The sequence below is a fragment of the Colossoma macropomum genome, unplaced genomic scaffold, assembly GCF_904425465.1.
Source record: "Colossoma macropomum unplaced genomic scaffold, Colossoma_macropomum, whole genome shotgun sequence".
NCBI lineage: Eukaryota > Metazoa > Chordata > Actinopteri > Characiformes > Serrasalmidae > Colossoma > Colossoma macropomum.
The window spans coordinates 40552364-40578876 of NW_023494784.1; the positions used below are offsets into that span (position 1 = coordinate 40552364).

A 26513-nucleotide genomic window follows, 5' to 3' on the forward strand; every position below is an offset into this window, starting at 1 on the left:
AAGATATAAATATATGAAAAAGATACGAAATCTGATACCTCTGAAGCTGATTTTAATCCAGTATGAATCTGCAGTGTGTAGTTTTACAGTCTGACTGTAATAATTGTGGAGTGATTTTAATCCAGTATGAATCTGCAGTGTGTGTAGTTTTACAGTCTGACGGTAATAATTGTGGAGTGATTTTAATCCAGTGTGAATCTGCAGTGTGTGTAGTTTTACAGTCTGACGGTAATAATTGTGGAGTGATTTTAATCCAGTGTGAATCTGCAGTGTGTGTAGTTTTACGGTCTGACTGTAATAATTGTGGAGTGATTTTAATCCAGTATGAATCTGCAGTGTGTGTAGTTTTACAGTCTGACTGTAATAATTGTGGAGTGATTTTAATCCAGTGTGAATCTGCAGTGTGTGTAGTTTTACGGTCTGACTGTAATAATTGTGGAGTGATTTTAATCCAGTATGAATCTGCAGTGTGTGTAGTTTTACGGTCTGACTGTAATAATTGTGGAGCGATTTTAATCCAGTGTGAATCTGCAGTGTGTGTAGTTTTACAGTCTGACTGTAATAATTGTGGAGTGATTTTAATCCAGTGTGAATCTGCAGTGTGTGTAGTTTTACAGTCTGACTGTAATAATTGTGGAGTGATTTTAATCCAGTATGAATCTGCAGTGTGTAGTTTTACAGTCTGACTGTAATAATTGTGGAGTGATTTTAATCCAGTATGAATCTGCAGTGTGTGTAGTTTTACGGTCTGACTGTAATAATTGTGGAGTGATTTTAATCCAGTATGAATCTGCAGTGTGGATTACTAATGCACATACTCACCTGTGCTCTGTGCTGATGATGGTGACGACCCTGTGCGGGACGTGTCCCCTTTCTGGTTTTGTACCCGTTTCAGGAGCTGTTTGATCTCGTTGTCGTAGCTGGACCACTCGGGGACGATGCGCACGGCCGCGCTCAGCTTGGGCTCTTTGGTCTTGGGGTTATTACACTGCAGAGAATCACCAAACAAAAGCAGCCTCATCACTCACCACACTAAAACACCATCCTGCAATAATACCTGCAGCTGAGCAGCCATTTGCAGCACTCTTTAATTTCCTGACCATTGGAGGCAATATTAGCCTGTGTTTTTCTGTGCACATTCACACGCTTCTTTTATATAATCGCACACAAGCTAGAAACATTTGGACAAACAGCACTGAGACGCAGAAGTGACATAAATAATCTGTCAGTAAAGTGAGTCATTCATCAATGTAAACCAGCAATATGCAGATTTACAAACTGCCCTGTACTTCTGTTATCAGGGGTGGAGGGGAGCGAAGGAGTGGACGACACACACATTTCATCACAATATCTTCCACTATTCAGGCAATGACGATACAATAACTATCAAATACTAAGAAAAGTATCATAATTAATAATAATAATTATAAAATAAAATAAAAATAATTATAATAATTCTAAATTAAAATAATCAGAATAATTATTATTATTATAACATCAATATTTCTCATCCCTTCAAAGTTAATAAATGTTTACATCGTACAATACTGTGCAAAAATTCGGAGACTCTTCACTTATTTAATTTAGAGCAGGGGTGCACAATTCCGGCCCTGAAGGGCCGGCGTCCAGTCTGGGTCCACAGTCCGGAGGTTTTCCAGCTCAAACATACCCACTTAACCTGGCAATGAACAGATAAATGCAATCAGGTGTGTTGGAGCAGGTAGATCACCACACTGTGCTGGACACCGGCCCTCCAGGACCGGAGTTGTGCACCCCTGATTCAGAGCTTCCAAAACTGGAATTCAAAAAACGATTCAGAGAAAATGTGACTCCTAACAACCACCTGGAAGGCTTGGAACACCACCAAAACTACCACCATCAGATAAACAGCACTTAAAGCTTTCATCTTTGAGAGAGAGGAGAAAATCAAGCTGCTTCAGATCTGAAAACATCCACAGCCATCCTTCCACTGTGACGCATCAAACAAAGAAGCCGCTGGTGTTCTCAGAACAATGGACTGACCACACCAGAGTCCAGACCTCAGCATATCAGCATACTTGCATCGTGAGAAGCAGAAAATGCTAAACCAACTTCTAAGACTGAACTTTGGAGGATTGGAAAAATATCCCTGCAGATTTGATTTCCTTGAAGAACTGAAAGCAAGTTGAGGCTATATATATATATATATATATATATATATATATATATATATATATATATATATATATATATATGTTGCCGTAAATGAAGTCAAGCTAAAGTAAGCCCATTCCACAAAGTCAGTGCTAATCATCAGACTGACTGCACCTCCAGCTAATGAGACATTTCCCACTGCAGCTTCCAAAGCTGGCAGCCTGGAAGCAGAAAGTGTAAATGAGAAAGCTATTCTCGTCTGTGTGTGTGTGTGTGTGTGTGTGTGTGAGTGTGTGTGTGTGTGTGTGAGTGTGTGCGCAGCTCAGGTAGAGGCAGTGATGATATCCGGCCATTAATTATTTCAGTTTCTTCCTGACTGAAAACATTAAAAACCTGCGTTTCTGCTTGAGTTACTGACCGTTTTGATGTTTCTACACAGGAACTGGTTACTCTGGCACTGGCCCAAGTCACACTGTGCCGTTTGTATATTTCAACATTCTCAGTTTCATGTTTCCCTTTGAGTTTTTGAAACTTCGGTATCAATTTCTCCACAACAGGTCTATGTTTGCTCAAATGGGCCTGTAGCTGTCGGACAAACAGCAGGTAAACGCAAATCAATAAAGTTTAAAGTCAGTGACTCGTTCTTATTATTACTCCTAATAATTATCATTCAAATGTGGTTCACAGAAACTGTGGTTATGCGTAACAACTTGAGTCTGTCTAAATCACTCGTGGCATAAAAACAAGATAGCATTACAGAACACTGACATTTCTGCATAATTAAAATGTTTGGATGTAAACAAAGTCATTCAGAGTGGTTTGGTGTGAAATGCTCCACTCTAGAGAAACTTACTGTCAAAACTGTCAGAACTGTTCACAGACAGAATTGTTCACAGTGGTGGTGATGGGAACCAGACGTCTGAAGAGTTCAATGCCTCTGAAAGCTTCTTCTCAGAAAGTTATTACATGAAATGGTTTTAGCCTAAAACATACTTATTTTTATAACCATTCATGGTGGAGATGTAGATGCAGGCAAAAATAAATAAATAAATATCTATATTTGTGTTGTAGTCATTGAAATCACCACCACTGTAAAGAAAACAGTCTCTACAGTGAACCATTTCACATCAAACCACTCTGAATGCCTTTGTTTACATCCCAACTATTGAATTATGCTGACAATTTGAATCCTAATGTCCTCCTTTAACAGTGTATCTAAACCACTGGCGTCAGCTCTCGTCTCTGAAGACTGCAGCTCTGCCTTTAAAGGGGCCAAAAGGAGCAATGCTGTGGCTCCCTATACTCTAGTGCAGGGGTCGCAACCCAAATGTTAAGAAGAGCCATTTTGTCCTTTCAACAAAAATCAAACCACAACATTGGGAGCCACAACATTTTATGTCCATTTTACCATCTTGGCTGTAAATATGTCTCAGTATGTGCTGATGTGCTAGTATAGTATAGTATATATAATATAAACGAAAACGCAGACTTACTTTGATCTGCTTTAAGCTTCAGCTCAGCTATAGCTGCTTTTCTCACATCTCCAGCAGGAAACTTTTCCTCAAAAGTAGAAGAGTTTCTTGTAAAATGTTTCATAATGTTCGACTTTTTACGAGGCTGAAGTCAGATTCTCATTTCCCATCTTCTCATTCGAATTTTCCTGTTCCACCTTAAATGGTGACTGAGGTGACAGAATGTAACTGCTGCACCATTTAAGGTGGAACGGAAAAATTGGAATGAGAAGATTTCAGCCTCGTGACTTTAGTGTTTGACAGTTTCTCGCTGCAGATTAAACAATTCAGCAAAACAGCTGGAGTGATTATACATGCAAATAAATCCACTCATCTCCAAATGATCAATATTCATCTTAAATCTTTCTCTTTGCTGTTTTGTTAGCTGCTAGCTAGGCGAGATTGTTGTCTGTGTTGCTATGGTGACCAGCAGTCTGTGCGCCAACCTTCAGGGTTAAAGGGTGAATTAGCAGTTCTACGTTAACTCCAGAGTTTAAGACCATTTACTGTTAAACTGTGTTGAACGATCAGCAGAGCTTTATTTTACTGTAAAGGAGGATTATTTTATTATTACCTATAAATCTAATTCTGCTGTGGAGCCACAACAGGGCAGTAAAAGAGCCGCATGTTGCTGACCCCTGGTCTAATTCCCTAAAGCAGAGGTCCTCAAACTGGTCTCCTGGACAGTTCACATTTTTGCTTTGGCCCTATGTGTTGTAAGTTGGGTTGGAACAAAAAGGTGGACCATCTCGGGAGTCGCTGAGGACCGGTTTAAGAACCAGTGCCCAACAGATCCTATCAGCAGATTATTAAACGCTAAATAAAATTAACGCTAGATAAAATGATCTAGTGCTGGACACAGTTGTTTACAATGGACGCTGATTTCGATACATTTCTCTGAGCTTAGAAAAGACCGGAAAACATGCTGACTCAAAACATAACGCACACTGGCTTCTATTACAAGTGCGTTTCCAGTCGACGGGTTTTCTGTTTAAATAACTCTGCAGTGTTCCCTTAAAGAACCATCCCTAAAGGTTCTTTAGAACAATAGTTTTCAAACTACTCCTCAGGGCCACCCAGCCAGTCCATGCTTTTTTACCGTAACCGAGCTCCCATCATACTTTTTTCTTAATAGCTTAATTTAGGAGCTCAAACAGAGCAAAAATGTGAACTGTCGGGAGAGCCCAGTGGTCCTCAAACCAGTCTGCAGCGCTTTTCCTCTATCCCTGTGTCAGTGGTCTCCAACCCTGGTCTTGGAGAGCTATGTTCCTGTAGAGTTTAGTTCCAACCTGTATCCAGTAAGCTGCCCCACCCCTTACTTAACCATAATACATATGATCAAGCCAATCAGGGACTTGGGAAGAGGGTGATTAGCTGGAGCAGGTGAGTCAAACTGTGGTCGGAACTAGGCTCTGCAGTAAGGCAGCTCTCCAGGACCAGGGTTTGGGTCCACTGCCCTATGTGTTGCAAGTTGAGTTGGAGCAAAACTGTGTCCTGGACTGTGGACTTTGTGAGAACCACTGTTCTCGATGGCTTCGCTCCAAAGAACTCCAAGACTGCAGATGTTGGTTAATGAGCTAAAACTGTGGAGATGCCAGCTTGTCTGTGGATATAAAACTCATAAATAACCTTCTGTGGTTACAGAACGAAGAAGCTGGAACCCCTGCGCTCATTAGTTATGCCGAGAAGATTCTTCCAGTCCAATGCGACTCTGGGTAAAGGTCAGAGTGGGTATGTGTGTGAAACGTGCATGCTAATGCAGAAATGTAGAGGAGGGTCATTTGTTCCATGTCCTCTGTGGCAGAAATGACCAAAGTCCAGCACTTCTCGTAGTTACTAACTAGTCTGTTACTGCACTCCAGAAAGCTGTTCTGCACGTTGTGCAGAACACGCGCTCGGAGGAAAGCGCCAACCGCCAGATCTGTTATGTCAGCTAACAGACGCCTGCACTGACTAGCATCGCGCTGAGTGATGGGGGAGAAGGTGGAGGGTGGGACATTCTACCCACCCAGAGAGAGCGAGGCAAATTGTGCTCTCTTGGACTCCCGGCCAAAGATTCCTGTAGCATCACTAGAGATCGAACTCATGATCTTCTGATGATAGGGTCAACGCTAAGACGGTTTCTCCACCCGGGAGCCCAATGCACTTGTTCTTCATAGCACTAAATATACATGAATAAACAGTAGACACTAATAGTGGAGATGGTCATGTTATGACTGTGAAAAATTCGAAATTATAATGTTTTAGAGATTCACAACTGCATACCGACCATAACTAAGGCTACGTTTAGACGGTAAAAGGGGGCCCAGATCTGATTTACTGTTGTTTTTTTTTTCTTTATAATGTGACCTATACCTGACGTCCAGCCTCAACATATAACGCTCCTGAACTGACCAAAAGATCCACCCGACACGCAGCCTGAAACAAACACAGCAGTCCTCTAGATTTTCTTTAGATTGATAGGCTCCATTCGCGCGATGAGCTAAACTAGGAGGACAAACAGACGTCAGTAAAACGACCATGCTGGACATAATTTACAGAAAAGAGTAAAAACTGAATTTGCTGAATTTCTGAGCTTGTTTTAATTGCGGGAAGCTAATCAAATGTTTATGCCATCACATAAAAAAAACAAAAAAAGAAAGAAGAAGAAAAACGAGTATCTCCAAAATGTTACCTTCACAGGAGAGAGCAAAACGTTTTTAACTCTTTCAATGCAAGTTAATATAAAGAGGTTCTATTCTAAGTGATTTTGGAGCTTTTCAAATGGTCCATTCATCATGAAGTTTTCACATGCCGTGTTCAAACGATGTAGAAAAATAAAAATAGACAAAAATGGAGACGTTTTTCTTTGGACAGTGACGATTTGAGCAAATTTGAGCAACATGCAGTATGAATGTAGCCTAAGGAACAGTATGGAATGTGAAATCATGTCTGATCCCTATCAGATCAGTTTAATCTGTTTAATAAGGTCGGTCTCGGCACCGACATCACATGAGGGAAGATTCTACATTGTTCCCTTATGACAATGTAACTTTACACAGCAGGTAAAAGTGGCCCAAATCCAATTTTTTTCCTCATATGTGACACAGATGTGTGTCTGTGTGTCAGTGTAAACAGCAAAAACGCACTGAATCTGACATTTTCAATTCCGATTTGAGACGCTTTCATATGTGGTACTGAAATCCAATACGCATCTGATCTGCGGCAATGCGGCTCAGTCTGAACAGCCAGATCGGAATTCATGCGACTTTTACGTCAGTCCAACTTGACATTCGGCATAATTTCGCGCTGTTAAGACCTCATAAACATTTGGAGTGATATTTCTGTACAAACATTAGAAGAGCCTTATCCAAAACCCTTTTGAAAGAAATGGCTGAACGCGGCCACAGAAGAGCAGCGTCAAAGAAACGTTTTAAGTCTGAAAGCAAAGTTTAAAGAATCCGAGGATGCGAACCAAAGAAGTGACCGTGGCCGAATGACGCGTCCTTTTTACGGCCACCTCGAACACTCTGGGTGATGATTCATGATGGCTCCTTTGATGCTGGTGTAGATGAAACTGAAACCCTCCGGGAGCGACTGGCGTTTATTGTTGTGATTGTTTACCTCTGGATGAGCCGTGAAGCTCTGTTCTTTTGCACATGTGGGTCAGTTTAGGAGCTGATCTGTTCAGACTGATGTCGCATAGAGTCACATTTAAAAGATAATGTGAACAGCCAAACAAAAAAAATCGGATTTGGTGAGAAAATCAACTTGGGCCACTTTTACCTGCTGTGTGAACATAGCCTTTGATGAATTGCAGGCCTCGGGAAATGGGAATCTCAGATTTTCCGCGTCTGGATCAAGTTTTAGGCCAGACGGAGTATATTAAGCATTTGATGTGTCAAAGAAAATTAAAAGCATGAGGAAAAAAATGGCCAATATTTTACTTGCCTAAAAAAATCTGAAAAATTCATTTGGGAAGCGTGAGATTTACAGTCTTTTAATAATCTATTAGGACTTCAAAACTCATGTTGTGTATCTAAAGCTTTAATAAGCAGAAATAGTAAAAACAGTGATATCAGACTCAACAGCTGGATGGAAAGTTACTGTACAAAAGCAATTCTATTCGAAATTAGTTAACTATTCTAGGCATGCAGGCTGCACAGTGCTAGTTGGTGGGGTACAAGTATACATTTATTGAAAATGTATATGTTAGACGCCACTGAACCCCTTTAGAGTAAGCAGGAACAGTTATAATGAACAGTCGCTTTAGCATCAGGGACACATACCAGGTCGATTGTCTTAGCAGTTGGCTTGGATGCATCGTCACACCAGGTCTCACACCACAGCCACTCCTGAGGAAGCGACTTGATGGCCACTTGATGGATCATGTTGTTGGGGAGGTCCTGTCAGCATCACACAAGAACAATGTTGAAACGCATCAGTAACACAGTTAAACTGAATAAGACGCAGTTAGCATTAAGGGCTACACAGGGGTACTGACCTGGTCTAGATTGGAAAGGCTGTTGGGATCTTGACTCAAGGCTTGGTACTGTCCCCGAAGACGATCTCCTGCTGCAATCTTTCTGAACTTCTTCAGGTCCACCACGTACAGTGCACTGAGGTGGCAGGGAAGACATTTATCACAATATGAAACTGCACCAAGCAATTTTAACAAATATTGACCGAAGAGATCCATGAAATAGTTACTGCTGGTAAAGTGGTCTTGAGGGGCCAGATATAATCTCATAACAAGAATACATCTGGGAACAACTTGTTAAACCTTTGGTGCTGGATTGCAGCGAAATCCACCACTAACAAATTCCTCAAGTCTGTGCCATTTTATGTCTGGAGTACAACGTAACCCCCGAAGCCCGCAATTCGTGGGCGAAACGGTTGGTCACTTCTAGCCTTCATAACTTCAGAACAGTTTAAGCTACAGACATGATCCACAAATCAGACCATTCAGCAGACCCGCCCCTAACTAGCATGCATGACGTCTTCAAACTGTGATGTCAGCATCAGAGAGTAATTCGGCTCGGAACATCACCCAAAATCCTGTTACTATTGCTCTGCTTTTTGGCCTTCATATTCCAACAAAGGGTTAAAACAGCGACATGATTCACACATCAGATCACTCATCAGACTCTGCCTCACCATCCAGAGTGATTTCATCCACCTGTGACCGTCCATCAGCCAGCAATCCAGCTCTAAAATCACCCACAACTCACTCACTACTGCTATATTACATCTCTGCTTTTAGGCTTCATATTATAAACAAAGGGTTAAAAATAGTGACATGATTAACACACCAGAGCACTCAGAGGAACCAGCCAGCGTGAGAGAAACCAGCTCTAACATCACACAATCCAGAAATACAGCACAAACACACAGCCAGATCACTGTAAAACTGCTATTAGCTCTCTGCTTTAGCCTTCATGTGGCAACAAAAGGGTTAACCCAACTGTTTTTCCTTGCAAGAGGTGATGTTTATCCCTAAAGCATGCAGCTTCAGGTGGTTGTTCACATCAACCATCAGAATAGGAAAAAATGTGATCTCAGTGATTTTGACAGTCACATGATTGTGGTGCCAGACAGGCTGGTTTGAGTATTTCTATAACTGCTGATCTCCTGGGACAACACCATATATCAGATCTATGGAAGACGTGAACGCCCTTAAATTAAAGTGATAATTTACACATATGTTCAATTCAGTCTGGGGGCATCTTTCAAAGAAATGACATTATAACTTGTTATAACAGTGCTATAAATGGAACAACGTATGGCACTGTAGTCATTTAATTCATGAACATGTGGTGTCGTCTTGAGAATACAGACATAAGCTGTTCACAAATACATAAGTATTGCTTTTAAATGTTTTATTCAATGCTTATGCACGTGTCATGCGCTGTGTTCAGACTGCAAAGCCAAGTCAGATTTTTGGAAAATGCAGGTTGATAGATTCCATGAGAAATCCAGATTTTGATAGCTTGGACAGCAAAAATCGGATGCAAACCACTTTTAGAGGTGGTCTGGAATGCAATTCCAATCAGACTTTAACGGATGTCTCTCAGTCTGGACATTCTAGCCGCTCAAATCGGATTTCAAAGTGTCTTTGCGTCACTCGTAGAGTAACAAACAACAACAATGTGACATCCAGAGTGACGGAAGTGCTGGGATTCAAGAAGAGCAACAAAGATTAATGCTTACGCCAGAGGATTCTAAAGAGTTCGGAGGGTGAGATGATGCACCTCCATCTCTCCTGCCTCTGCGTTTGAAATATGCATCACCAGCATAGCTACGTATTTACTGACACCTGCGTCGTTACCATAGCAACACATGCAGATAGGTTGGCGGGGTCTGGACACTCAAATCTGATCTGATCACTTGCAAATAACAGTGCAGACAGTCGTCTCAAAAGATCTGATTTGAGAAACAGATCCAATTTGCCTGCAGTCTGAACAGAGCCACACACAGCAGCCTCTAAAGTTTACTCAGAGTGGTGCAAAAAAAGGAAAAAAAAAAAAGTCGGCAGCTCTGCAGACGAGATGAGAGCTGATGAGAAGCCACTGAAGAATGGCCAGACTGGTGCAAGCTGACAGAAAGGCTACAGTAACTCCACTCTGTAGAACTGTGGTGAGCAGGCACAACACGTCAAACCCTGAGATGGAGGGGCTGCAACAGAAGAAGACCAAGTCGACTTCTACTTCTGTCAGAAAAGAACAGAAAACTGAGGCTGCAGTGGACAGAGGCTACCCAAAACTGGACGGCTGAAGACTGAAATGTAGTCTGGGCTGATGAATATCAATTTCTGCCGAAGCACACAGATGGTAAGGTCAGAATTTGGCATCAACGACATGAATCCATGGACCCAACCTGTCTTGTGTCAACAGTCCAGGCTGGTGGAGGTGGGGTAATGGAGTGGGGAATGTTAATACCAAATCATCACTTAAATGCCACAGCCTATTTAAGTATTGTTGCTGACCACGTGAATCCCTTCACGGCCACAATCTACCATCTTCTAATGGCTACTTCCAGCATGATAATGCACCATGTCTCAAAGCAAAAGTCCTGTCAAAAGTCCTGAGTTTTATGAACATGACAATGAGTTCAGTGTTCTTCGGTGGCCTTCCCCGTCACCGGATCTGGAACCAACAGAACACCTTTGGGATGTGGGAGAACAGGAGATTTGCAGCATGAAAGCGCACCTGAAAATCGACAGGACTTGCATGATACACATCTTGTGTAATCCATGCCACAAAGAATTTAGGCTACACAGGGAATGGAAGCCCTACCCAGCATTAGCATAGTGTAATACAGAGCTTGGTGAGTGCATATCAACATGCTTAATTGAAGGTTTACTGGGGGGCTTTTCAGCCACGTTATCTTATGTTACATCCAAGGACTAAAGACAGGTTTGTTTGACGTCAGACAACATTGACGGGCACACAATCGCCCCCTACTTTGAGCTCTGCCCTCATCGGATTGGTTTACAATTTCCCTCTCAGTATGTTCCTGTGCTAATAAGTCTATGTTCCCAACCAAAGGTTCTCATGGTTGTTCCCTGACGTTCTTGTTATGAGATCACTCCAGGCTCTGCGAGAGAAAGTAAAGCAGTTTAGAGTGAATTTTCTCAACCTGATATGGTATTTCCTATGACCCAGGTGTGACGCCCAGTAACCCGTCTTCCAGAAACGGTAACCCTCCATCTCTCTCCGGCTGTCGCAGAACGGTGTGTACCCATAGGGAGCGCCTTCCAGGTCCAAATCCCTCAGCTCTTTCAGATCTGCCCTGACAATCTGCGTAAAAGAAGGAATTCAGTAAACACACCTGTTACATATACAGAAATCACCAAATATGTAGGCTTTAGATATTTTTCAGGTCACCTCAGCGCAGTAGCCCATTTAAATAAGCACTGGGACCACAGGGACGTTCTTGTTCTGCTCTTTTCAATTTGTTTAAATATTATTTAATCATGAATTGTGATTAAAGCACTATTAGAGAAAGACATGTCACAATGATAATTGGTGGGGTGTAAGCTCTCATTAGCCTTCATTGTAACCTGTGGACCTTCGCTTTGTGTGAGTTTGTACTTACCTGATCAGCATCCACAAAGATGATCTTATCCACAGCTAGAGGGAAAAGAACGTCCAAGAAGAGGATCTTGTAACCCCAGATGATTCTCTGCTTCTCCGTCTGCTGATGCAGCCAGCGGGGCCACTTATACTGCACCAATTCATACTGGAAACCGTACGCCTCCGCCATGTGGGGAATGAACTCCTATACACAGAAAGACACATTCAGACATGCAGAGGAGTCAATGCAGTGAAGAGGATAAAAAGTGTGAAAGCTCTGCAACGTCTCCAAGCAATACTCATAAATAATTCATTAAACAACTAGTGATTCAGTGTCTTTATGTAACGCAGGGCTTTTTCCCTGCCCTATGTAAACAGCTGGCCATTTGTGGTGAGACGGCTGAGAGATCAGTCCATTTTTAAGGTTGTCCACTACTTAGTAGTTTTACTAAAAAGAGTCTAAACTTTTGGCTGAGACCTGCAGGTGGAGAGGTAATGTAGAGGTATTAGTCTTAGCCATAACATGGTCAACATTACAAATAGCTACAAATAGTGCAGAATCTTGAACATTAATTGTCTATGTTTTTTCATTTTACCGGTCATAATTTTTCTTTGTCCTACAAATTTTAAGTCTAAAACTTTCTGATGTTAATTTCACATCTAGACGCTCCACACCTAGACAGTTTATTTCAGTACCAATATATGCACATTTATTCAGTATTGTCATTATATGCTGTTACCTGCGCCTCCTTGTACAGTCATTATTGCACTGCCTTTTTATCTCAGGTTACAGATCTCCAGATTTCTGTATATTTCTATTTGTATATATGCCTGTAGATAGTTTTTTTTTCGTATGTGTTCTTCTTTTTGTATTCTTTCACTCTTACTATTATTACTGTCCTGTGTTGTGTGACTGCTACTGGCTGTTAAATTCTTCTGATTCCTTTGAGATCAATATAGCATCTATCTATCTAATTTCCAGGTTTCAATGAATAAAACAGACCATGTTTGATGTAAAAATAACAACATGCCCCATATGTAATGTATTCAATTGTATGCAGTCAAATCATCTATTTTCTCAGTAAACACATCGTCTGCAGGAACCAAACTTACCTATGACACTGTTCTGCTAATTTAAACTTGCTGAGTTTTCAAGGAAACACACACACATACACATGTTTAAGAATTCAAAATAGGAAAGTATCTATTAGGAACAATTTGTCCCTTATGTATATACAGTGTTATTGTTTGGAAAAATACTATATATTATTAGAATAAATGCAAATAAACAAATACTGTAAAAAGTAAAATTGTCAAATTTTGTTAAATTTCATTATCGACACACTATAGTACTTATATGTAATAACAGTAGTATGGCCCTATGAATTATATATATATATATATATATATATATATATAATATATATATATATATATATATATATATATATATATATATATACACACACACACACACACACACACATACATATATATATATATATATATATATTTATTATTATTTTTTTTTTTTCCTTTTTCTCTGTGTGACAATGTGTGGCAAGGGGCAATTTCATGATGAATGGACCAACTGTGCAAATGCTGCAAAACTGCTTGGAATATAATCTCTAATATTAACTTTCATTACAAGTTAAGAACATTTTATCTTTCCCTGTAAAGTTACTTTTTTTTTTGGACAGCAACAAAATGCAAGTACCTATATGTAATAAGACTGTTCTAATCCTAACTCTTAACGTTAATCTCAGTAACCAAAAGCATTTGGACTCTGCTCTTTCAGAGCTGATGAAATGTGGACAAAGTCAGGATTACTGTGTTGGTCCTGTTTTTCCAACAAAGTCAGAACATTTTATTTCTGAAAATTGAACAAAAGTGCACACGCAGCGGTTTTACCTTAAAGGAGGGGGAGAGGTAGTTTTTCAGGAACCAGAACTTGATGGGGGTTTTCGTGTGCTGGAGGACAGAGAGCATCATTATCCTGAAAAGAAGAGAAAGCAGAGGATGAATGACAAAAGATGACAGAAAAACAGTGTGTGCCCACTGTGTGCGGCGTGTGGGCGTCCTACCTCAGGAAGCGCTCGTACAGATGTCCAGAGGCCACTGAGAAGATGTTGAGCACATCCTCCTTCTTCTTCTCCGCTTCTTCCACACTGGAGCCGCCTGTTAGACTGAAACACACACACACACACACACACACACACATACGTTTTTTTGTTTGCGGTTTTAGAGTTTGCACCAACACAAATGCCTATGCATGCCAAACAGTATAAATGGCTGTGTTCACATTACAGGAGTGAAGTGCAAAGATACATTTTGCTTTAATGTTAATAGAAGAATCTGCTCTTGATGCATCTCCATTTTTTATTTCTATAGCCAACATTACGATTTTTATATCATAATGTAATCTACAGATGTACACAAAAGTATGTGGACACCATCACATCTGGATGAGCTTGTTGGACGTTTGGAGTGTGTCTGTGGGAATTTGTGCTCATTCAGTCAAAAGAGCATTTATGAGGTCAGACACTGATGTCGGACATAAGACCTGACTCGCTGACTTCCAAGTCATCCCAAAGGTGTTCACTAGGGTTGAGGTCAGGGCTCTGTGCAGGCCACTGGAGCTCCTCCACACAAAACTCGTGAGACCATGTCTTTATAGAGCTTGCTTTGTGCACAGGGGCTGGAACAGGAAAGGGTCTTCCTCAAACACATACTTTGAGGGTCCTCCTCAGACACATACTTTTGGCTATTTACATGCGTATCGCTGCTGTCTGAACAAAACCTTGTATCTCCAAAACGGTAACTTTACAGTAGAAGGAAAAAACATACTTTACTTTCAATGTAAGTCAATGGAACCAGACTTTTTTCCCCAAGTAATTTTGGGTCATTTCCTTTGGTCCATTCATCATGAAATTTACATATAATGTAAAGGACAACAGGTATTTTCAAATTATGCCAAAAACTGAAAGATGGAGATGAGGTTTTGTTCCAACAGCAGCGATATGTTCTTAACATTAAGTGATTTAATGAAAATCACGTTAAATAATATGATACTGAGTAACACAAACTATTTCACATCTCGTTTTGAAAGATGTGAATCCAAACACGTGCATTTGTGGCTGTTTCTTCTCTTCAAATGATGCACACAACAGTGCCCTCCTATCGGACGATTTCCAGATTGCTAGACGCTTTTTACTGAAGTAAATGAGTGAGTTGTGAGATCATGTCCATGTGCTTTACATGGTTAAAAAGAAGACGTTTTCTTTTGTAATAACTGAAGCACTGGAATTCAGCTACAGATGCCTGTGAGAAACTGACAGTTATTACATTTTCAAAATTTTACAATTCAGCTGAACCATCGGGATCTTTAAGCTGCAAGGAAAATGCTGAGAATTTTTCTCAGGTTTGTCGCACTCTGGAAAACCGCCAGTCTTTCAGTAAAGATTTCAGACTTAACTTTCAAACTTAATATAGAGTAACAAAAAGTAAAATAACTTAGGATGTTACTGTATTACCCTGTAAGCCAGTCAGCATTGCCTGATCTGGTTGTTAAACAAAGTCTAAGCAGGATATGCTTTTATCTTGCTTCTCTTCATAAACTGACTTTTTAAAATATATTCATTTTAAAGCATTCTTATTATTTTATACCACATCTCTAATGATTTACTAAGACTGGACTGAAGTATTATTCTAGCCTTTTACCGACTGCCCTTTTATTTATTGACTTTGCTTATTTGTATATATTTACTTTATATATTTTAATGCTATACTTACATTTTTTTGATAACACTTTATCTGAAGCCTATCTCCTTACAGACTTCATAATAGATACTTAAGCATTGATGAGATATTTAAAAAGGAATAATAGGGCTTAATGTCAGCATTCGAAAATGAAATACAATGTTTTATTAAATAATCTACATTGTATTTACATAAGGGCCCTTAAACTAAAGTGATATTTGTTACATTTGTAACACTGTTATGAAGCATCTTTTCCATTTTATAACACCATATATCAGATCTATGGCGGACTTGAATGCCCTTAAATGAAAGTGAAAATTTTCCTATCAGTCTGATGGCATCTTTCAAAGAAATGACACTATAACAGTGTTATAAACGGAACAAGTGTCTGTCACTGCAGTCATTTACTGCATGAACATGTGGTGCCGTTATGAGAATACAGACACAAGCTGTTCACAAATACTCAAGTGTTGCTTTTAAATATGATATTTAATCCCTATGTATGTGTCATGGGCTATGTTCAGACTGACAACCCAAATCAGATTTTTGGCAAATCCAGACTGAAATCGGATCCAAGCCACTTTTGGAAGTGGTCTGAAATACAATTCGAATTGGATTTTTACAGATGTGTCTCCGTCTGGACACTCTGGGTGCTCAAATCAGATATCAAAGTGTCTTATGCGTCACTCATAACATGACAAATTACGCCAATATCAAGTCCAGAGTGACAAAAGTGCTGGGATTCAAGAAGAGTGCCAAAGATTAATGCTTAAGCCAGAGAATTTTGAAGAGTTTGGAGGGCGAGATGATGCACCTCTGTCTCTCCTGTCTCTGCGTTACCAGCATAGCTACATAGTTATTGATGCCTACATCGTTACCATAGCAACACATGCAGATACGTTAGTGATGTACGGACACTCAAATCTGATCTGATCACGCAAATAACAGTGCGGACAGTCATCTCAAAAGATCTGATTTGAGAAACAAATCTGATTTGCCTGGAATCTGCAGCCATGAAGTCCATATATAGGTTGCCTTCAAACTGTTACCTTCTAGTTTATTTTACGCCATCATGTGAGTTTAAACTGAGCTAGATTGAATTGTACTTTCTATAATATGCAGGTCATTTCAGGGCAGAGGTGTGTTCACACTAATGACAGAATAAAGTCATTTAGCAAGGACATCAAAGAAAGAAGGTTCAGATCTGAGCAACAAGGCCTGTAATGTGAATGAAGCCTGAATACTGCGCTATGCTGAACTGCAAGTTGCACAGGATGCACTACTGACATTAAGCGCGTTTACATGCACTTATAGTCTGATAACTGCAGAAAAACAGATTTTGTCCGTAATTCGTTTCATGCATTTACAAGACAGTGGGAAAGCTCAGGGTCTATATGAGTCAAGCAGTGAACGGATTCCTGCTTTGCAACCAGCCAATAAACTTCCAGAAGGCGACATGACGTAAAACGAAAGTAAAACCCAAACGTCATGCCACGGCTTTTTTATATGTAGAAGACGAACAATATTTCAATTCATAATTTCGTCAAGCATGTAGTTGGTTTCAGCATCGCTGAAGTTGGTTTGTTGCCATCTTGCGGCAGCTGTGTTAAACAATGCTTGCTGTTTCTGGGACAGCACTCTGTTTTCTCACATGTGCAGACTGAGACAAATGAAAGAAATCAGAGTAAGGGTATACACGTACAGAAAAACCCTATTGCTGAGGTCAAATCCAGCTCCCTTTATCGGATTTCAAGAAAACTAATAACGTCCTCAATCCGATCTAAGAAATCTGAGCATGCTGTTAATGTGACTACTTGAATAACTTCCAAAATCCGATAATGAGTGTGTTATTAGTGTGCACGTAAACGCACTCAGTGATTTTAGACAGCCAAAACAAATCAGTCCAGCATGCACGGAGAACACAAACAGTCTAAAAAGTCACAATGTTTTTGTAATACTGCGTTTTTTTATTACACCCTCTTGTTAATTACTGAACCGACCCATCTCAGGGGGCCAAGCACCTGCTCAAGAGCTTTCAGTTCATCGTAATTAACAAAAAAATAAATAAACAACTGGCACAGGCCACAGGGTTGCTGAGGGCAGCAGTGCACTGCTTCAGGCCATGACAGGATGTTGTAGTGTGGGGCTTTTTTACATAGGAAATGAGCAAACACACTGCATTCCTATTACATTGGTTTGTTTCCATTGGCATTCAATATATACCATATTTCACACACTATACACTGCATAGATTGCTCAAACTGAAGGAAGGGGCACAAACATTGACATCCAGCCTATAAACGGCATGAAAAGAAAATCCCTCCTGAAGATTTCTAAGGAAGGGTCCGCTGCTATAACCTACCAGCAGAGGGCGGCTCTGTGCAATACTATATAATAGGAGCCTTATTACTGATCTTCTATATGCAGAAGGAAGAATGGAGACAACCACTAGCCGCCCATTTCAATACTCATGCCCCCATCAACTTGGCCTCGCCTGGGGGGAGGACTGCCAACTTAAGGGCTATTATTTTATGTACTTTAGTTAATAAACTTTAGTTTGTTGTACTTTAGTTTCATTACTTTACTGACGCTTAGTAGATGAGCATTCAGAGAGGTGAGGCATCAGTTGAAGGAATAACTGCTATCAGACACAAAACCCTTTTCAATGCCCCCCAAAAATGGTGGACAAAATGGTCCATAAGCAACAGCAATAAAATACTATGAAATACTCAATATTTCAAAAGTATAACATTCAATCTGCTGTGCTCCAACTGGGATTTAGCAAGATACCCACTCCATCTGTGCTAACTTTGCTCTGCTAGCTTTCTAGTTAGACTGTACAACAAAAATAAAGGCAATACACTACAGTTCTAAACCAAAGCTACAGCCAGACAAAGCACAGCATTCAAGTACATCATATTCAGACTTCTCAAAAAAAGAGTTTTGCATTACAAAGCTTCCATGGATAGCTAATTAGTTAACTGAGGATAACATAGCCGATGGCAAGTGTGTTCCAAATGAACAATACACTGCTCACTGTCCCCTCCTCCCATACTGCTGAGACTGGCCGCTGTGCAGAAGTCAGAGACCACCCTTCAATTACTTAACTTCCAGTCAAAACAACCATTAAGTAAAGTTAAGGAGACGTTTCTTAGGTGATTTGATATAAGATAATCCACTTTCCCTTGAAAGTCAAGCAAAAAAAGTTGAAAAAAACAAAAAAAACAAAAGAAGGTTTAAATGATATAGCGAAAATGTAAGACATGGTCTACACCAAAACTGACCCCCATCAGATAAACAGCGCCTAAAGCTTTCATCTTTAAGAGAGGAGAAAATCAAGCTCCACTCTTGCTTCAGTTCTGAAACAACAGGTGTTCACAGGTGTTTCTTCCACTCAACACTATGAGCCTAAAAGGATGTGTAGCTGCCAAGAAGCCCTTACTGAGAAAAGGAAACAAAAAAAAGAACATTTGCACTTGAACACTGAAATTGAGTATGTGGAGTATGTTTTTTTTTGGACTGAATCTAAATTTGTAATTGAGATTACTTGCATACAGAGAAGCATAAAATGCAACCAGCTTCTAAGACTGAACTTTGGAGGTGTGGCTGCAGATTTCTTTGAAAAACTGAAAGCAAGTTTACTGAAAAGAATGGAAGCTGTAATAAAGGCAAAGTGTGAACAGACTACATAATAGAGTGTTACATGTTTTCTTCTTTTTTTTCCCTGATGCTGAAAAATCAATAACTTATACTTAATGGCCGTTTTGATTGGAAATTAAATAAAAGGTTGTCTTTGACTTTTGGCCAGCACTATAGGTGTGATGCACTTCTGAGTGTTGAAAGCTGCAGCCATTAACGAAGGTATTGAAACAGGGCCTAGTATACAGACTAGGGCCCAATCCCATTTCTTATTTTTACCCCTACCCCTTGTTTTTGAGTGTCGCCTTGCCCCTTGGAACTGAGTTACAAGGGGTAGAGGTTGAAATCTTCCCCTGTAAAATGGGACCCTCAAATAAAAAGAGCTACTTCATTAACAGCTACTAGCGCTGCTCTGTAGGTGACCCTGCCAGTCTGCAGTGATAGCAGAGGAGGGTAAAGTTCAGCTCCTCACTGCTGGGCTTTAGTTAACTTCTGGACATCACATGCCTTAAAAAGGGGGGGTAATTAATTTTTTTTTTCACCCACCCCTAATTCTTCAGTGATACGAAGCTGAAGTCAGATATTCGCCAGCTTCTTGTTCGAATTTTCATGTTCCACCTTAAATGGTGCAGCAGTTCTGACACCTGAGGCGTAACTGCAGAATGTAACTGCTGCACCATTTAAGGTGGAACAGGAAAATTAGCTACTAAGACATCAGCGTACTATTAGTGATTTTTATGCTTGTTATGAAAAAAAGGATCATAATACATTGAAACGACATTAAACTAAGAGAACACAATGGTTACTGTAATTTTTAAACTTTGTGGGTTTCTTTGGTTGCTTGTGCAGCCATCTTGCTTTTGTCTCTGTTTGGAGTGAGCCTCTGAAAAACCTCCGTTTGGAGGGCCATGTAGCCCCAACACTTCACCTTACCCCTCCATCTCAACAAAACTGGGACACCTTACCCCCAGGCGTGAACGTGCAAAACAGAGGGGTAAGGGCTAAGTGGTAGGGGCGATGGGGGAAGTGGTATTGGGCAGTAGTGTAGTAACTTGGCACAAACATAACTGGACATATTATGACATACTGTTATTTAGAAAAGTGGGCTTCAAGATGGCTGCATGTATGTTCATGCAACACACTTTTATCCATGTTTGTAGATGACAGTATGTCATGCATTATCGTAAAACACAAACACACAAGTCTATAAGAGAATAGATTTGAAGCAAATGTGTGATTTAGGCATGCAGCTTGCACGATGCTAACTGATGCTCATTCATGAATCTTAATGCTTTTGCTCAGCACATTTTGCCAGCCATGTACACAGAGTGGCTGGATTGCATTACTCTCACTCGGAAAAGTTTTTTATGCACCTGAGATGAAAACCTATCAGCCGGAGGAGTCACACAGGTTTGGTATGTGATAGATTTAAAGGTTTAGCTCCCTACCTTCTCTCCAAAGTACTCCACACACTTCACAAAGACAGCAGTGAGCGAAGAGACAGATCACAAAGTTAACACAGTTCATTGGAATGAACATGCATACACAGTGATCGCACAGTGAAAAGTGTCTGTGGAAAAATGAACCCGCTCAAATCCCACCCGAAGTGCACGTCTATTGATCTTAGTGTTAATTAGACAAAACTCTGTTATCTCTAGCCTAGCATGGCTGTCTTAAGCTGCCTAAAGGCAAAGGAAGCCTTCAGTGCCGCTGAGTGAAAAACACGACACTTCCCAGATCTCCAAATCCCAAAATACAGCAGAAACCAGATCACACACATGGAAACACAGCAGTCTATGCTGGACTCACCTCGTTATAGAATCCCACAGGCCTTTGCTTTCTGTAGTCTCGCTGAGGAGATCTTCGTTAAGTTTGTCAGGCTTTTTCTGAACCTGAAATCCAGAGACAGGAGAGCTTTGATTTCTTCTGAAATGTTGACAAGTGTGCTGGAGTAAGCTCACCAAACAAAAAATGTGTCGCATGCATCAATTCTATTCTAAAAACTTACACGTCTTCCTGAATAAATAACAGTGACAATCCTGTCAGCTAAGGACTGCATCAATCTCTTCAGATACACTGTGGCCAAAAGTATGTGGACACCTGACCACCCATTTCAAAATCATTGGCACCAATACAGAGCTGCCCCCTTTGTGGCTTTAACAGTCTTTACTCTTACGGGAAGATTTCTCAGAGTGTGTCTGTGGGAATTTGTGCCCGTTCAGCCAAAAGAGCATTTGTGAGTTCAGGCACTGACGTTGTACGAGAAGATATGGCTCACAATCATCACTGTCAACCCAAAGGTGTTCGAGGAGGTTGAGGTTAGGACTCTTTGCAGACCACTGGAGTATCTCCACACCACACCAAACTCATCAAGCCAATTTGCACGCTTCAGCACATGTGAGTATGTGTGGTCGACCACTTTGAGGCTGAGCTGTTGCTCCTAGATGCTTCCATTTCGCAATAATAACACTTACAGTTGGCTGGGGCAGATCTAGCAGGGCAGAAATTTTATGAACTGACTATGTCCGTCAGTATGACTCAATAAACTGCCAATGTGTGTCTGTAGAGATTGTGCTTGATTTTATACACCTGCTTGCAATGGATGTGGCTGAAACACCTGAATTTAATAATTAGGGTGTCCACATACTTTTGGCCATACAGTGTAGTTACTATCCATTCTATGAAGACGCTCCATTTTCTTACTATCCCTTTAAGACTGATCACTGCGCCTCATTAAAAAAGCAATATGGCCTAAAACACTATTTATAACTCTAACAGGAATGGGAGGGGCTAAACTGCTGCAGGCTGAAAAGTTGGATATATGCAAATGTGTTTTTGTGATGTCACATTTTAAAGCACAATTACCATTTAGTTCATGACTTTAACATATTGGAAAAAATAAAACATAAAACATGCACTGTGCAAAAGTTATGGTTATATTTAATATGTTACGTTGGTTATATCTAATATGTTTAAATTTGTTTCCAGTATGCTAAATGCAATAAATATTGTGCACTAAAATCTGCAGAAATTTGCATTATGTCAGCGACTCAAGACTTTATTCTTGCACTGTAAATTGTTTATCATCACTATCAGCTCACTTTCTTCTGTAAGGCTAATGGGTAAATACTCACTCTGACTTTGATGATCTTGCTGTGGAAGCTGTTGAGCACCACGATAACATCCCCAGCATCTGCGGGCGAGTCCGTTCCATCATGCCTGGAGCATAAAAACACACCACTTAAACACAAATACATACTGGATTACCAAGTATGAAAAGAAAGCTTGAGATCCAGGTCACTACACATGATAATCACAGTGATGGTCCTCACATGCTTCTCCGTTACCTACAGCACTGGAACTGAGCAGGATGTTCCTCTCAAAAAGTGTATGTTCAAGTCAATAGAGGGAACCATAGTTCACAGTGTAACATCTGTTTCAGCTGTCATCAAACACACATTTAAGTTCATGCGGATGATGGATGTCATACTGGATACTTGTTCTAATTCCATTGGCAGATCATTTTAGCTGTTTTAAGCATTATTTCTTGGAAATTAACTGCATCATTTTTAAAAACAAGTAAGCCAATGGAACACTTTCACTAGATGAAATTAGTTTAAGTAAAAACATACGTTTTAATAAGTTAATTAATTTAATAATATTCTTACAACAATTATATAACGTTATAAGATGTTTTCAGGTGGTAAGATATCATTTTTTTCCAGTGTAATGCATATTAAACCTAGGCATTTTGCCAATATTTGCCTCTTTTGCTGTTATCAAAATGTACCGATCCTGGGTAGTGCGTACATAAGCAGTGTCATCACCAATCGCAAGGCTGATGTGGGTTGTCCTGTCCGCAGTTTTAACAAAACAGAGTCCCCTCTATGGTCTCTCTCTGTTAGAGTCAAAGAAACTTTCTGAGCAAAAGCTAACCACCAAGCAAAAGCTAAGCCATCCCACACATTCATTTAATATGGCATACATCCCTTCATACATCCCTTCTATTCATGTTAGGATAACTTTAAATTGGGATAAGCAGTGACTAAATTATATATGTATGGAACTTTATGTAATATATATGTATTGGCTGTTTTCTTGGCTTCTGTTAATTAGCCCTTATTTTTCCAATGGTTCTTCATAGAACCATAGAATAACCATAAGAATCTTCATAGAAAGTTTTTTTTGGGGGTGTTAAAATATGTTCTCCTCATTCTAAAGGTTAGATGTGGGTGCATTTTACTTCTTGTGTATGATGGTTTATGATGGTCATTTTTGCAGATGACAATAAATCTGAGGGACCTCAATTTTGGCCAGTATTATCAACCAAATGATACATTCACATATAACTAGATATCAGTATGCAAGCTACGTGCCTCATTTATTTCACTTTTTTCAGAGAAAGCTGCAAAGTATAGACTGAGGATGTGAAGTCCAGCTCTCTCTCCCCTCTCTCGCTCTCTCTAATGTATATCCTCTTAACCAGGCTGCACCAGTGTTAACCAGATGAACAATGGTGCTGCCAGAGTGAAAAATGAGATCACCTTTCAGCTTTACCTGCAGAAGTTGGGGAATAAATCTTAGTGTTCGGGATCATTTTGAACCACTTTAAGTCTACAGAGCTGAAGAAACCTGGGGCAGTTTAACTTTTAATGTGCTATAAGCACTCCTCACTTTTCACTCTAATCACTTGGCTTAACTGTCTTAATACCAGCCATGATGTACTCAACGTGACTATCATATTTAGAGTCATATGTGATTCACCGTATAACTGTTTATATTGGCTTATAAATATACCATATTCACCCATTTTATTTTTTCCCTGTAGTTCACTTATAATATTTGCATGCTTTTCATCATTCGTTTTTACCAGGCCATTTTCTGACAACCTCTCTTTATCCCTTAGAATTAAACAGGCTATTTTTATTACTGTGTTGTTAAGAGATATACTTTACCACCGTCATGCCAAAACATAATCATAAAATCTATTTTTTTCAATTTTAGAGCGTTTTGAACATTTGATGAACAGAAATCAGCCACAATTAATTGGAATGAAATCTTGTTAACTTGCATTGAAAGCTAAGTTTTCCTTTCTCCTATAAAGCTACCATTTGAGGTTTTGTTATGAGAACAACGATATGTAAATGACCTCTGTTCTGATTGGCTGTCTGTTTGGTACCTCACTCAGAAAGCAGCACAGGCTAAAAAACGTGCAGCAACGACACTCCTTAGAACTTGTGAACGGCTGGGCTGAGCTGCTGTAGGCTGAACGGGCAGTCATACGCAAATGTTCTCACAGCTGTGACATCACAACCATGCAGCTTACATTCAGTACATGGACTGCATGGAAGGCTTTGAAACTTATCAATCCAAGATATGGGGTCTTAAAAGTGGAGACCCTTTGTAGAAGAATCAGAGTTTTAACAGATAATTGCCATTAAACTGGTTTACACTTGTCCAGCTATCTAAAATATTAGTTATTGCTTTATTGGAAGGTAAGATACACTGAGCAACACTCACGCTTGTATCTGATAGATATCCTCAGATCTGCCCTTGCGCAACCTGAGGATCCAAGCACCCGGGTTGGCCTTTAACTGGAAGTAACCCTGCAGAACAAAATACAGTAGAAGAGAATGCAAACCTCAGCAGTTGTATTCCTCTGAGTGTACAAGTATCCTTTACTTTATCATCTTGATTCATAGGACCTTCAAAGAAAAGCACTATGCATTGAATATTACGGCTTCAGTATGCACTACTACAGTGATCAATAAGTATATTTTAGTGCTCATTACATTTACATTTATGGCATGATGGCAGACGTTCTTATCCAGAGCAACTCACAATTAGATCATTACAAGGTCGTGTTTGGCGTCTTGCCCAAGGACTCTTATTGTTTTAGTGTAGGGTGCTTACCCAGGTGGGGGATTGAACCCCCAGTCTACAGCGTAGAAGGCAGAGGTTTTACCCACTACACTACACCAACCTCACAATATATCAGCGCTGTCCAGAGAAAAGCAAGTATCTCCAAAAGGAGAAAACATTCCTAACTTTTAATGAAAGTTAATGTAAAGATGTTTTATTCCAAGCAAATTTGGAGCATCGTTATTTATCTATTCATCATGAAATGTTCACACAAAGAAAAGGGCAGCTACAGAGCTCAAACGATATAAAAAATTGAAAAAAAATGGAGGTATATGTTTTTTTTTTTTTTGGACAGCGAAGATATGCGTGTCATAATTTATTCTATTGAATTATGCCTTTTTATAACAACCAATGGTCAGTCAATATGCAGTTAATATCTCAAATAAAAACAACTTACATAAATCCAAACCTTTTCCAAGTTAGGTTAACATTCCTCTTTACCCATGGTTCCCTTTAGTATTAGCTAGAAACAGTTGTGAAGTTGGCATAATTAGCAGCCTTAACCAGTTGTTATAGAGATAATGCTAAATAAAAGCTACATGCCATCAGGCCAGCCTCTACTTTGCTGTTAGATAAAACAATAAGATAAAAAAAACATTAATGCTGTAGACGTATAGTAATGTAGGCTCGTAAAAATGTAATGCCTGGCAAACACACAATATCAATTAATGATTAAATGCTCTTAAATGCTGCTTGTCAGAAAAAGAGGTGGTTGAGGTTGTGTCTGATCATCATGCTGACCATCACTGCACTACTATTTAAATCAATCGATGAAACCAAACAGAAAAACAAACCAAGTGTTGGTTTGGTTAATTGGTTTAGCCTCACCAGGTTGGCCATGACGATAGTGTCCTGCATGAGAGGGTCCTGCTTCATACCCAAAGTGAATTGCAGGCCCCGGGGAGGCTGACCCGTAGACAGGTCAAAGCAGTGTCCCTCCAGCAGCAGGTATTCCAACTCGTACTCCGCATTCACCACCCCACTGACCTGAGATCAGACAACACCAGACAAGGCCTTCAAAGCAATACTGGTAGCAAAAAATAACATCACAGTACAGTGGCAAATAAAAAGAATGAAAAAGGCATGAAAAAGAATGAGAACAAAGATTTTTTTAATTCAATGTTTGCAAAAGTAATCTACGTAAGAAGGAACAGAAGAAAATCAAACAATTTGCTAATAATTGCCAAAGATAAGGGAGTACTGGGCTGACATCTAATCAGCTATTAGCTACATGGCAGAATGACTTGAGGAAAATATGTGATTTTTCTGACCAATATTGTGATCACAGGTGTTTATTTCTTATTTTACAGATTATTTTACACATTATTTTCTATAAATGAAGCTCCAGGCTCCCGAGTCACAAGGTCTGCACTATTAAGTCAAATTTCTCTACTTAAAATCTCTGTCAACATGGTTTACAATGTTTATATTTTTGTTGTAACAGAAAAGACACACAGCGGAATAAGTGTTTACAAGTGGCTATATTTATCCGTTA

General features: G+C 39.8%; 1 protein-coding gene across 3 annotated transcripts in view; it reads right to left on the reverse strand.

Annotated features, from left to right (window-relative positions):
* Window positions 1-26513, reverse strand: part of uggt2 (UDP-glucose glycoprotein glucosyltransferase 2) — an 81593-nt gene that overhangs the window by 1500 nt on the left and 53580 nt on the right. For 2 of the 3 annotated variants that reach the window (XM_036571540.1, XM_036571558.1), the window contains exons 29-40: window positions 25847-26005; window positions 24617-24702; window positions 22231-22315; window positions 20906-20988; window positions 20545-20568; window positions 13783-13884; window positions 13610-13694; window positions 11721-11903; window positions 11262-11422; window positions 8128-8242; window positions 7913-8029; window positions 823-988 (exon numbers count right to left, since the gene is read on the reverse strand). In XM_036571540.1, the coding sequence (XP_036427433.1) occupies window positions 823-988; window positions 7913-8029; window positions 8128-8242; window positions 11262-11422; window positions 11721-11903; window positions 13610-13694; window positions 13783-13884; window positions 20545-20568; window positions 20906-20988; window positions 22231-22315; window positions 24617-24702; window positions 25847-26005 (1366 nt within the window). The remainder of the gene's footprint in view (window positions 1-822; window positions 989-7912; window positions 8030-8127; window positions 8243-11261; window positions 11423-11720; window positions 11904-13609; window positions 13695-13782; window positions 13885-20544; window positions 20569-20905; window positions 20989-22230; window positions 22316-24616; window positions 24703-25846; window positions 26006-26513) is intronic. The other variant, XM_036571548.1, reaches the window with a different exon arrangement.